Source organism: Ursus arctos, unplaced genomic scaffold (genome assembly GCF_023065955.2).
Source record: "Ursus arctos isolate Adak ecotype North America unplaced genomic scaffold, UrsArc2.0 scaffold_21, whole genome shotgun sequence".
Lineage (NCBI taxonomy): Eukaryota > Metazoa > Chordata > Mammalia > Carnivora > Ursidae > Ursus > Ursus arctos.
The window spans coordinates 37804551-37817435 of NW_026622886.1; the positions used below are offsets into that span (position 1 = coordinate 37804551).

Here is a 12885-nt window from a genome sequence, read left to right on the forward strand (position 1 = left end):
CCTGGTCGGTATCCTCCCATTGGATGGGGGGAAGGGGCAGGAGGTACGGCAGACCAGACTCATGAATAGTGAGCCTGAGTGACAGTATAGAATGGATCCCTGACACAGAGTACACATTCCTAAGCAAACAGTCGCTGCTCAGTAGAGAACATCTCATTTAGCTTATAATGATTCTAACTAATCTACCACTCTTGTTAGATGAAAATAAAATCTCAGTGTTATTAGCTGTGTGTGTGTGTGTGTGTGTGTGTGTGTGTGTGTAAAATAAAGCCATCGTAAATATCTGTTTAAAGCTCAGGCAATTAACCAAACCAAACAGCAAGTTTGACTTTAAGGCTATTTTGATTCCTTCAGAATACTCATGAAAACACTGAAGAAAGGGAAACAAATAAAAGGTCAACTCACAAAGTCTCTAGGCTGTGGAGCCCATCAAAGCATTTCTTTCCCAGGGAGTGAATTCTATTGTTATGGAGATGCCTGCAGGAGAACATTACAGACAGTCATGAAGGCACACTGCTCAGGGAAACTTCGGCACAGCATCTGATTGCATAAACCCAAGACACTGAAAGAATGTGCTAATTATATATAAGAAATGCCTTGTTTAACTTTTTTTTTTTCAAGGCTATATGACCCATCCACTCTCACCCTAGATGATTCTATACCAATGGGTTTGAGATATCAGGGAGTGTGTAATCATAGAGGCAACATGAGTGATAAAAGTAAATTTAGGTTGTTAAGCTAGCTTTCGAAGGTAGGATGCTAAGCAGATTCTGGCCATCATTGACAAAGGAAGGATGGAGGGAGGGTCCTAGTGTACTACGCACATTTTCTATTAAAGCTGCTGGCTTATAATGGCTATGTTCCCAGGGTGGGAACACAGGTTAAGAGGCAACAACAATTTTAGCCACAGAGAATGGTGATCATATTTTTTTGGCTGCCCAAGGAGGTTAGTTATCTTGACGTAGTATTAACGTGTATAATTATCATCTTTGGCTCAATGGTAATTCAGTTAAGTCAGGGCCAATGAGAACAGCTGTGTATAGAACTGAAAACTGGACCAAGTCCCAAGGGATTTTTGGAAAATGGCTTCAGGAGAAGAGGGTGAAAAAGAATAGCTGGGTCTCTGGAAATCCATTCCCTTAGGCAGAGGAAAAAATTAAAGCACACACCCATCTTCTGGTGGGTCAGTGGTATCATCGTTATATGCGTGAGTCAGTAGAGAAATCTGTCAATATCACCCGACTGAGGTTTTGTTTATTTGTTTTTGCAAAGATTTTATTTATTTATTTATTTATTTATTTTTATTTATTTATTTAATTTGAGAGAGAGTGAGAGAGTGAGAGCAGGTGAGCAGGGGAGGAGAAGGAGAGGGAGGGGAAAAGAGTCTCGAGCAGACTGTGTGTGGAGCTGAGTGCAGAACCAGACCTGGGGCTCGATCCCACGACCCCAAGATCTTGACCTGAGCCGAAATCAAGAGTTGGGCACTCAACAGACTGAGCCACACAGGCGCCCCAACTATGGTGTTTATTCTAATAAATCTATGTCGGTTTCATGTGAGATTTTTGTGACATTTATTGAAGATCTTGTACATGCAACACATGGGGGAAGGGGATTGAGGGGAACCTAAAAAGATGGATAGGATGCTGGCCAGCCCTCCAAGGAAGATATACTATAATACGAGAGAGATGGGTCATCAAGAAAATTGGAATAATTGAAGGCTGTGGTGGGCCTGTGGGCGGGCACGGAGCAAAGGGAGAAACAGGGCAGGAGAAGCCTTCCTCAAGGTTCCTCTGCAAACGCTTCTCCCAGCCTTTCAAGCAGCTGCTTTTTCCTTTATCAGCCTTGACTGACCATTATATTATACACAAGGGGCATATAGCTACACTCTTAAAGGAGACGGATTAGTTTTCAAACGATTACTTGAGAAGCATTTTGATTTACTTAAAATAATGAAATCTAGAGCCATCGGGAAAAAAGCCACACAAATGCACGCTCTCTCTCAATGGTTTGTCCTTACTTCTCTTGCCTTGGTAGGGGTTCAAAAATATTTATTAAATAATAAGGGCATATTCCACTTTGACCTGAATTATAAATTATTATCAGAAATGAGGAATTTGTATTCGCTTCAGTCACTGGACTACCTGTACAGTCTGACGGTTGCCTGAATATACACGGGCTTCCCTATGACAGAGGTCATAGTCTATCTTCGAATGCCTCGCGGTGCTTGGCACTTTATTTATTTGACAGAGAGAGACAGCAAGAGAGGGAACACAAGCAAGGGGAGTGGGAGAGGGAGAAGCAGGCTTCTTGCTGAGCAAGGAGCCTGATCAGGACTTGATCCCAGGACCCTGGGATCATGACCTGAGCCGAAGGCAGATGCTCAAAGGCTGAGCCACCCCGGGCGCCCTTGAATGTGGCTGAATTCTTTAACACAAGTAGAACATTCGAGAGTCACTTTGGGGAGGAGCTTGGGGGTTTTCCTCCCTGAAAATGTCCCTATTCAAGCTTTGAAGGGCCAGCACTTGAAGGCCAGCAACGTCCTGCAGTGAAAATTTAGAAAGTGTAAAGAGAGAGAGAAAATCAAACTTACAGAACTACCAAGCTGGAGAGGTTTCCAAATGCATAGTCTGGTATGTGGTGTATTTTGTTCAGGGCCAAGGTCATGGCCTGCAGCGCTGATAAACTTCTGAAAGCCTGGACAGGGATTTCTGTCAAGGCGTTGTCATCTAGCCACAAGTGCCTCAGGGAATGCAGGCCACTGAAACAGCTGGGCGGCACGTAGCTGATGTGGTTGGCATCCAGCCGCCTGGGGAAGAAAGCAAACAAGGATGGTAAAGAGGGCAAAGCCCAGGCAGGAGATCAGGCCTTGCAGGAAAACTCTCGATATGCTGACAAACAGGCATGAAGCCGGGCTCAGGGCCCTCAGGGTGCCCAGGCATCCGGAACATCTTCCTCGCTCGTGAGTAGAACCATGGCTTCTTAGGTCCAGCTGGCCATTGAAATTCCACAGAGCTATGATTCCCTTCCAGGCTTGTGGGTAACACACCTCCATGCACAGAAGTGGCCTTCCCCGAAGTACGAAGCTTCAGCGTGATGATCTTTCGGTTTTCCCCTCTGGCACCCTTTCTCTTCCCCCTCACCCCAAGCCAAATACATGCCTCTTTCCTCCTTTTTTTTATTTGAGAGAGAGACAGAGAGAGAGCATGAGCAGGGGGAGGGGGAGAGGGAGAGGGACGAGCAGCCCCCCCTCAACCCCCCTCCCCCACTGTCTGCTGAGTGTGGAGTCAGTAGCGGGGCTCGATCCCAGGACCCTGGGATCATGACCTGAGCTGAAGTCAGATGCTTAACCGCCTGAGCCACCCAGGTGCCCCCACACCTTTGCTTTCTCTGGACTGTTCTGAACCTACAAAACCTACTCTTCCACCAATTTGCTCACTGAGCTCTGGGAAAAGATCTCGGTATTTGAAAGGAACTGAGTCATTTTAAAGGCTGTTAGAGATACGCCTCAGGGAGAGGAGAGGCGGCCCCTCCCTTTGTCTCAGTACAGTGCTGATAAAAAGCCTAAAAACTGCAGGCTTTCTTGCTCATCTAACCATTTGCACTGGGCAGATATTTGTTTTTCCTGACATTTTAAACAAATAATAAAATTAGCATCTTTCCCAGCTTTTGCTTCTTTCCTCCACACACCCTTTTTTTTTTTTTTTTTTTTGTTAAGTGGGGAAATACATCTAAATATAGGTCCGGGTTATGAGACGTTGCCACTTCGGAGCCAGCAGAGGGAGTGCAATGCACTTATTTCGCTCCGTCCCACAGAAACAGTGGCTGCAGTGACGAGGCCTGAACTGTCCTTAGTGGAAATTGCAGTTTTCCGTAAGGTGCACGAACGACAGAACCCCCAGCACCCGGCTATACTTCCAATGGCCCTCGCTCCTTTTCCAGTCTGTTCTTAAGGCTCATTTGTTTGCATTTTCAAAGCCAGGATTTAAAAAAAGAAGGGTTGCACTTTAAGAGGTCCCTGTCTGAGGAAGGATTAGAAAATCACGAGTGGATTTTGGAAAATGTTTTAGGAAGCATGGAAGACTAAACAGATGCAGGAAGTGCACCAGGGGCATGGAATCAACCCTTTCCAACCAAATGTAAACAATTTAGAAATAGAATTCTCTGCGGTCGGGCGCTAATTAATCTCTTTGGAAAGCAGCTTTCTGGCTTTTGGTCACAGTATGTCACTTCACCTGTCCTCCGGCTCCTACTTCTATTGACTGAATGGGGACAAGTGATGCCTTCAAGGCCCAGGACCAGGTTTTGATAATAACTGAGATAAGGTCACTTGGAACGAATTTTAGGAGTTTGGTGTCTGAGCCACTCACAATTAAATGTCCAGCAGGGCGACAATTTTTGTAGGCAGCAGAAACACAGATTGGGACTATCTCAAGGTTCTGTCAATCAACGGAACCGGCAATGCTTAGGAAAGCTCGGCGCTGCCTCTTTCCTGCTGTGCCAGTGATCCCACGTTCGGCCCAGGTTCCAATGCGATGTAACTTCATCAGGGGCGAGGAGCTCATGGTTTTCCTGTGACCAGAAGTGAAGCCCGTGCGTCAACTCTCCTTAACGACGGCACGGGTTAAAGAATGAAGACTTTATTTAAGTAATATGAACTTCCCGCTTGAGGTGACACGTTGTGTGATTAGTGCCAGTTGCTTATGTAATAAAACAACACGGGGGTTCTAAGGGTCCTGAAGATGACTCATCCTCAACGGTACACACGCTGGAGCCCGTGTACAGAAGAGGCTCTCTCAGCACTGAGGCCGACGCTCGTCTTCTTTGATACCTAAGTTCCCGCTAATGTCACTGCTGGGTCTTGAAGTGACCTTGGTCTGTTTTCAATGTTAATAAATCCATTTCTCTGGATAAATGAATTTATGAAAAAAAGTAATTTATGATTTATGATTCCGGAATCACTTTTTTTTTGTCCTGGAAAAAAGAAGGTAACCTGCCCTCCACACAATTTGCTGTCTGAAGTGAAATGAGTAAGACAGGGCACTTCTGCACAGTCCTATCTCTTCCTACCCTAATACCCCAGACCCCACGCTTGGGTATCCTGAGCGCGGCACTAAAACGCGTCTCTGCCTCAATGGTTCCCTCATCTAAGAAGCTCCTGATAAACCGGACTCGCTCTAAACGCAGTATTCTTTAGTCCACGTCCACCTGCCTCAGTGGTCCAAACCTAACTCAGAGAGTGGAATATTGTTCACAGTCAGAGGCTTTATCTGACTTAATCTTAACAGAATATCGGAAGGCTAAACCGGAGGATGGAAGTAATTATCCAGCCACTCGGACAGGTGGCTCCCACAGAACAAGGTTAAGACTGTGGACAAAGCAGCTGGCAGGGGACAAGTTGTGCCTATTCAGTGAGTAAACAAAGAGCTCATATTGTGTCAATCCAGTCTTTTGGGGCAGCTGGGCATTTTCTACTCACAGGCTTGGAAAAGGCAATATTTAAGTAGTGGTGTGTAAGAAAAACATCACTACAGCGTACACACATGAAAATGCGGTTCTAGGGGCGCCTGGGTGGCGCAGTCGTTAAGCATCTGCCTTCGGCTCAGGGCGTGATCCCGGCGTTATGGGATCGAGCCCCACATCAGGCTCCTCCACTGGGAGCCTGCTTCTTCCTCTCCCACTCGCCCTGCCTGTGTTCCCTCTCTCGCTGGCTGTTTCTCTCTGTCAAATTAATAAATAAAATCTTAAAAAAAAAAAAAAAAGAAAATGCGGTTCTAGAATATTATCAGGGACAACAAAAATAACCACGTTATGTAGTTCCACTTTTTTAACTGTTTGTTATCATTTCTATTTCATACCAAGTCACAAAGGGCGCGTGTCCATGCTTGTGCGCACGTGTGCGTGTGCGCGTGTGTGTAGGCAGCTTAGAATCTGAATTAGTGCAGAGATTTGGGACGAGAAATGTCAGGTCCAAGTCAGTATATAGTAGCTGTGTGACCATGGCCAAGTCAACAGACCTCAGCCTTCACACCTGTAAAATGGGGGTAACACTTCTCTATTTTATAAGATTGTTTTACGATACGATTAAAGGAATGAATATAACAAACTATAAATCACCTTCATGATTTAAAATTATTATTACTTGAGGCTGGTTAACAGTTTGTATTTTTGTTTTTTTTGACTTTCAGAAAAAAAGAAGTAAACTCAAACTTCGCCTGAGTCAAAAGTTGGCTAAAAGGAGTACTACGTTGTCGGTGAATTGTGGTTCTGAAAAATGCTACTTCTTCCATCCCTCACGACAGAAATAACTAAGAGGTGCCTGCAGTTAGACTCACCAGAAGTTACCCTTCCTTTTCAGCCTTCAGCATCACAATTACATGAATGTGCCTGCATGTGCGCGTCTAGGATCCCGAAAAGTTTGTTCCCGATACATTACTGAATAGAACGTCTTGTCTTTATTCCGAAGGCAAAGGAGAAGCAGTGACATGGGACAGACAGCACATTCGCAGAGACAATTCCTGCCGGTGACCTTGGCATGTAAGCGTCTAACCCTAACGTGGCAGAAGTAGCACAAAACCTGCACACTGTCAGGGGGAGCAAAATAAACCACTAACAATGGGAGTGGCGCCCTCGCCTTTTAGATACTAAACCTCTTAATTATGATCTTGAAAGGCATTCTGCAAAGTAATCACCATATAGAAAATGGCGCCCATCTTATGCTCCTTCCGTGACTTGTAACTTAGAGCAAACTGACAGAGATTTTACCCTACTTTCTAGGTCATACACCACTTACATCATGGGCAGAGGGTAACTGAAAAGTGCACTTAATTAGAAAAAGTAAGACACACTGAGTCAAGAGTCTGTCAGTTATTAATTCTGAGATTTGGAGGCACATGAATTAATTTCTATGAGGGTCCATTCTCATATCTGTAAAACAGAATCGTATCACAGAATTGCTATGGGAATTAAATGAGAAAACCCATCTGCAAGTGTCTTGTGAACAGTAAAGCACTCTACAAATGATAGGTGTTATTACTTGAGAAAAATCCTCACATTTAGGAAATGATATCATTCCTCTCCCTGCCCCTGATGAAAGTTTCTTTAATTTTTCCTGAGGGTCCTTAGCCCTTTGTAATTTCAAATCTCTCTAACAGAGATTGACATTTTTTGAGGGGGTCATATGGGCTGGCAGGACTGCTGACTTTCTCCTCACCGTAATCCTTCATATGTAAGTACAGTAGCTACCGGGAGTGTTTAGGCTAGCAAAGGTCCAAAAAGGCCCCAAAGGCTAACATGGCTGAGGAAAACTATGACATCACCTGGTGCAAGAAGCGAATTTTCATCAAGTAGGAGTCTGGGCCATGTTACCTCGAGGACTACCACCGATGAGAAATGGTTCTGTCATGACTTTGGGGCATATGCTGAAATAAGTCCCTCTCAGGAGGGAGAGCTTGAGGTTGGAGGACTGCATAATTATGGAAGGGATTCTGCTGCACAAAGTGCTTGGCCAACGGGACTATCCCTCATGGACCTGGGGATGTCTCTCCTCACCACTGGAAACTTGTCAGGGCCATCCAGGTCACCCTGACAGGCTTTGATACTTTTGAGTATCCAAGGTACGCACCTAGAGTCTGGATAGCTACGCTCAGAAGATTTCTGGGTTATCCACCTACCAGCCATGTCCCATTCTCCTCCAAATCACCTTCAAAATCTGCATCAAATTGTTTCTCTGGGCTGGGTACCCTGATAATAGCTGTGCTGTAGAAAGCTCTCTCTGATAGCAACGTGCAGAGGGACTGGTGGGAAAGTAAGTGACCAGGGCAGCTGCAGTCAGGAGGGTGAGAAAAGACGAGACCCTGAAACAAGTGTGGAAATGGACAGGAAGGCCCCATATGAGGATTGCTAAATAAGTGGGCCCGACAGAAGGTGGTAACTTGTCAGCTCTGGCCACAGCGGGGAGGCAAGGAAGCGACGGTGGCTCCAGGTTCCATCCTGGGCGACTGGGCAGATGGGGACCATGCAAGAGCGGGGATGAATGTTACCCAGTATTATGCAAACTAAAAACAAAGTAAAACTGCCTGTTCGCTGTGACTGCAGTTCTGCAATATCAGTGTGTCCTTTGTGATGAGGACGTAGATGGTAACAGGCAAAAACAATCAATCTTTTATGTCAGGCAATGGCAAAAAACCAAATAAGACAAACAACCCCCCCAAAACTTAGAAAGCTCATTTTCTTACCTCCTGTCTAAAGATTTTTTCCGTAATACTTTCATGTGTAAAAGCTTAATTTTACATGTTTTCTCTTTTAGCAGAAACATTTTGCCAATCTGTTCCATACTCCTGAAAGGAATTTTTGATTTATAATGGCATTATTGCAGGGATTAGAGAAGCTATGAGATCATTCTTGCTATTGTTTTTCCAGAAAAAGGCCCTTTACATATATCTCATATATGATACCTTGCCAATGTATCACACAGACTTGTATCTTTGTTTGAGAATGTCTTTGATAAGCCATTCACTACAAGGAAGAAAGCGTTAGTCAAAAGATAAGCCATAGATCTTGGCTAATTCCCTATCTGAGATGACCGTAATGATGTCAATTATTAACATAGATGACTTGAGAAAAAAAAAGTCAAAGGTGTGAAGAATGTTGCAGCTGCAGGTATAATATAATTTATGGGGATTCTTTCAGTAAACAGCATTACGAAGCATAGCATTTTCATCGCTGACATTTCTGTTTTATATTTGGATGAGCATTTTTTCTTTATAAGTTTTAAAGAAATGACCAACTCGCTTGTACATACACCTATACATCTTGTAAGACCATTTTGAACAACTCATGAAGAGTCAAAAGAGCACCATCTTTTAGTTCATTTATAAAACTTTGAAAAATGAAAGCATATTCAATTATTATCTTGCTTTGGCTGTGAAATGAAAACCACGTCCTTCCAAGCTTGTATGTAATACAGTTTGACAAGGTATCCGAAGCACTTGTTAAGGTGACATTTGACTGCTTGGCAATTGCATTGCACTGGAAGCAGGGGATCACTGGAAATGGAATTTCTCAGATTATAATAATACTATTGGGACAGAATTTAATCTATATGCATTCTTTTTTTTTTTTTTAAAGATTTTATTTATTTATTCGACAGAGATAGAGACAGCCAGCGAGAGAGGGAACACAAGCAGGGAGTGGGAGAGGAAGAAGCAGGCTCCCAATGGAGCAGGGAGCCTGATGTGGGGCTCGATCCCAGAACGCCGGGATCACTCCCTGAGCCGAAGGCAGACGCTTAACAACTGAGCCACCCAGGCGCCCCTATATGCATTCTTATAGATTGGATTCAGGCTGATTTACAGGAATTCTTCATAATCATATGAGTCATTTTTATGGTTATTATTGTTATTTAATGTTTATGGAGTGGCCACAGTGTGGGATTCTACCTTTTAACGAAACGTCCCATCCATATGCTAGGAAGACATGAAGCGTATGAATTCATCTAAGCAGCGTGATTGTTTACATGAGAATTTCTGCTTCTACCTTTCTGTTCTCCATCTTATTCATTGGTAAACTTCATGTAAACCAGGAGGAAGAATTATTGCCTTAAACTTACCTCTGAAAAGGTAACACAGTTTTTTCATCTCTGCAGAGTGGGGAGAGATGAAGTCTACAGGCTCGCCGAAGAACAGTAATTCAGAGCCTAGTCAGTGGGCTTGACTAACAGCTACATGAACGAAACCTCTGTCCCTCCAGCATCATTGGAGAGTGCAAGACTTCAGTGAGAAATGTATTTTAAAATCAATTTACATGACATCACTCAGTTTCTCAGAGGTCATTGCTGCTGTGAATTTTGTAACAGGGAGATGAGTAACATAAGCATTGATTCTTCAGTTTCATTTTTCTCCATAGAAAAAAAAGGGCTTTTTTTTTTTTTTTTTTTTGTGGCCAAAAGCACCATTTGTGCCCCAAGTACCATCAGGGTTTGAAATCTGGGGCTCATTTTTTGAATCTTCCATAGCCTTCCAGCCAATCATTCACCAAGTCCGCTCTACTTATCTTTATCTCCAAAACTCTCCACTTCCACTGTCTAGTTAAGCCTCTTATCTCTTAACACCTGCATTACTGCAACAGTCTGTGAGCTGGTCCTTTTGCCTTTGATCTCTTATCTCTTCAATTAATCCTGTAGACTGCTGCCAGATTAATCTCCCTCCAACTGCGCTCTATGGCATTCCCCTGGTAGGAATCCATGGTTCTGCTACATTACCGTCCCTTCAAACCCAAACTTCCCATCTGATACTCAAAGTTCACCATCCACCTTATCTAGCCACACTTTTCTCTTATTTCTCGGTCCCAGTCAAGCTGTCTCTTCTTAGCTCCTTCCCACAGGACTTCTGGGCCTTGCCTTCACGAGCATCTCCTACTTCCTGCCTGAATCTCATCAACCCTACAGGACAGCATTATGGTTCTTCCCCGAACCCTACTCCTTTTAAGAAAAATATATATTATTGCGGTAATAGTTGACATAAAATGCTATATTAGTTTCAGGTGTACGACATAGTGATTCAACAGTTCTACACATGACTCAATGCTCACCACCGTAAGTTGTAGTCACCATCTGTCACCATACCACGTTATTACAATATTACTGATTACATTTCCTACACTGTACTTTTCACCTCCGTGACTTATTTATTTTATAACTGGAAATTTGTCCCTCTTAATCCCTTTCACTTATTTTGCCCATCCCCACCCCCAGCAACCCCCCCGGCCATCTGGCAACCACCAGTGTGCCCTGAACTCTTGAATTCTTAGAGCGAGAGTCCTCAGCTAAGACAATGGAAAACTAACTCTTGCAGACAGATTGACTCCAAAATCCCTGAAGAAACCATTGGGGTCCAACTCTCAGCTCAGGAAGGGCTGGTGGAAAAAGCCAGGCACAGAGAAAAGAGTGTGGAGCCAGGGAGATCAGTGAATATGGGCTACAGTCAAACTGGGGAGATTAGCTGATCCCGAGCAGATGTCAGTAAATTGAATAACTATTTCTTGAGTGTGTTTTCTGCAGGTCTTGCTCCTGGTGCTGGAGAGCTAACAAAGCTAGCAGCAAACCAGGTAGACATGGAGACTGTTTCCTGAACATGTTGAGCCAGCATTTACGGAGCATGTTTTCTAAAGTGTAGTCAGACAATCAAATTGTTACAGTGAGGTGTCAGGCGAAGGGAAATGTATGGTGGGAGGACCTAACCTAAATTCTACTTTTCTTTGAGATCCAACTCTAGATTTCAAGCTGTCTATGTGACATTTCTTAGTTGTTCCTCCACAAACACACACGTTCAAGACCAAACTCATTATGTCCCCCCCTATTTTCCCCAATTGTAGCCCTCTATCTTGTCTCAGTGATGGGTTTCATTAAGCACACGGTTATAGAAACCAGAAATGAAGGAATCATCCTTGACACCTCCTCCTCCTCCTTTCGTCATCACCAATTCATTACCAAATACCGGTAACTTCATCTAAAGATTTCTCAAATCCATTTCCCTTTCACCATCTCCACTGACCCAATCCTGACAAAGCTCTCCTTTCCCTCCTAGACTGTTCCAGTAACACAGATCAGATCATGCCCTTTCCTGCCTAAACGCCTCCAGTGGATTCCCACTGCTTTTACAATGAAGACTAAAATCCTTGGCATGTCTCAAATGGCTTTCAAGGTGCCTGACCCCACCTGCCTTGCTAAACTCCTCTTGTACTTCTTCCACCTCACTCTCTCTTCCTGCTTCAGCCTCACGGACCTTGCTTCTGTTCCCTGATGTACTAATCCCCTGCATCTCTCCCCTATCCACTACAAGGTGGTGCAACATACTTTCCTCGTCTGGAATGTTCTTCCCTCTTGTCTTTGTCTAATCAACTTTCACCTTTGCAATAGGGACAAGACACCCTTTTCTTACATAGTTTCCTTATCAAGAAAGTGGAGACAAATTCTAGCTCACAGGTAATGAGGGAACAGACAACCGAATGCATAGGGAAACACTACAAAAAGGTTGACTGGCCCACTCTTTAATAATACTGTTCTCATCCCTTCTTCAACTTATTTACTTCTGTCCTGCAGCGTTACTAGTTTCTTTCTCTTTGTAAACCCTCACAACATAGGTCTAGAGGGAAGGTGGGGTTCTGTCAGGCTCCTTTCCCTCACATTACTGCACCTGCTGTGTGCCCATTCTCAGCTGTGGATTTTGGAGGGGGGCAAGATAGCGTGGTGGTAAAATGGGCAGATTTTGGAGCTAAAAAGACCAGAGCTCTTCTCCCAGACTCACCCCTAGCCTGACTGACTCCATTACTAGCCATATGACCTTGAGGAGGTCATCGAACCTCTTTGAGCTTTTTGCCTCCTCCTCACTGAAGAAAGGATCATCTCAGCCTCGGGAGGCTGCTTTGAAGATGCGGGGAACTTTCTAGGTAAAAGCACTTCATAAATAGCAGGGGCTGCTGCTTTTATAACCACAGGCGTTTGAACACCGTGGGTGTTTCCGATTTCGTCCTGGCAGTGTTCCCACGCTTTACTGCTTCTTCATGCGCCTTTTTACAACTCCTTCCAGACATCACCTGCCCCGAAGAGGGGGAAATGTTTTGCTCCCTTCACAATGAACCTTCCCATCGGTGTCATCCCTTTAGCTTCTCCAAAGAGTTTAACCTACTTTCCAAAGGGAACCTTCATTTCTCATCACAAGACTGAGAAAAGTGGTATTTGACTTCTCAGGGACAACATCTATGTTCTTGCTTATTTATCTACCTGATAGGACTGTCCCTATATGGGGTTTGATCAGGGCGCTGGCGAATAACCTGCTGTAAGAAACCCTCGTGCAGGGGTCTGGCATTAAGTATTCACGTTCTCTTTCA

General features: G+C 44.2%; 1 protein-coding gene across 1 annotated transcript in view; it reads right to left on the reverse strand.

Moving 5' to 3' along the window:
* The window catches only part of LGR5 (leucine rich repeat containing G protein-coupled receptor 5), a 123588-nt gene that overhangs the window by 24413 nt on the left and 86290 nt on the right, over positions 1 to 12885 (reverse strand). Inside the window, exons 5-6 of the mRNA XM_026500022.4 lie at positions 2591 to 2806; positions 406 to 477 (exon numbers count right to left, since the gene is read on the reverse strand). Coding sequence (XP_026355807.2) covers positions 406 to 477; positions 2591 to 2806 — 288 coding nt within the window. The remainder of the gene's footprint in view (positions 1 to 405; positions 478 to 2590; positions 2807 to 12885) is intronic.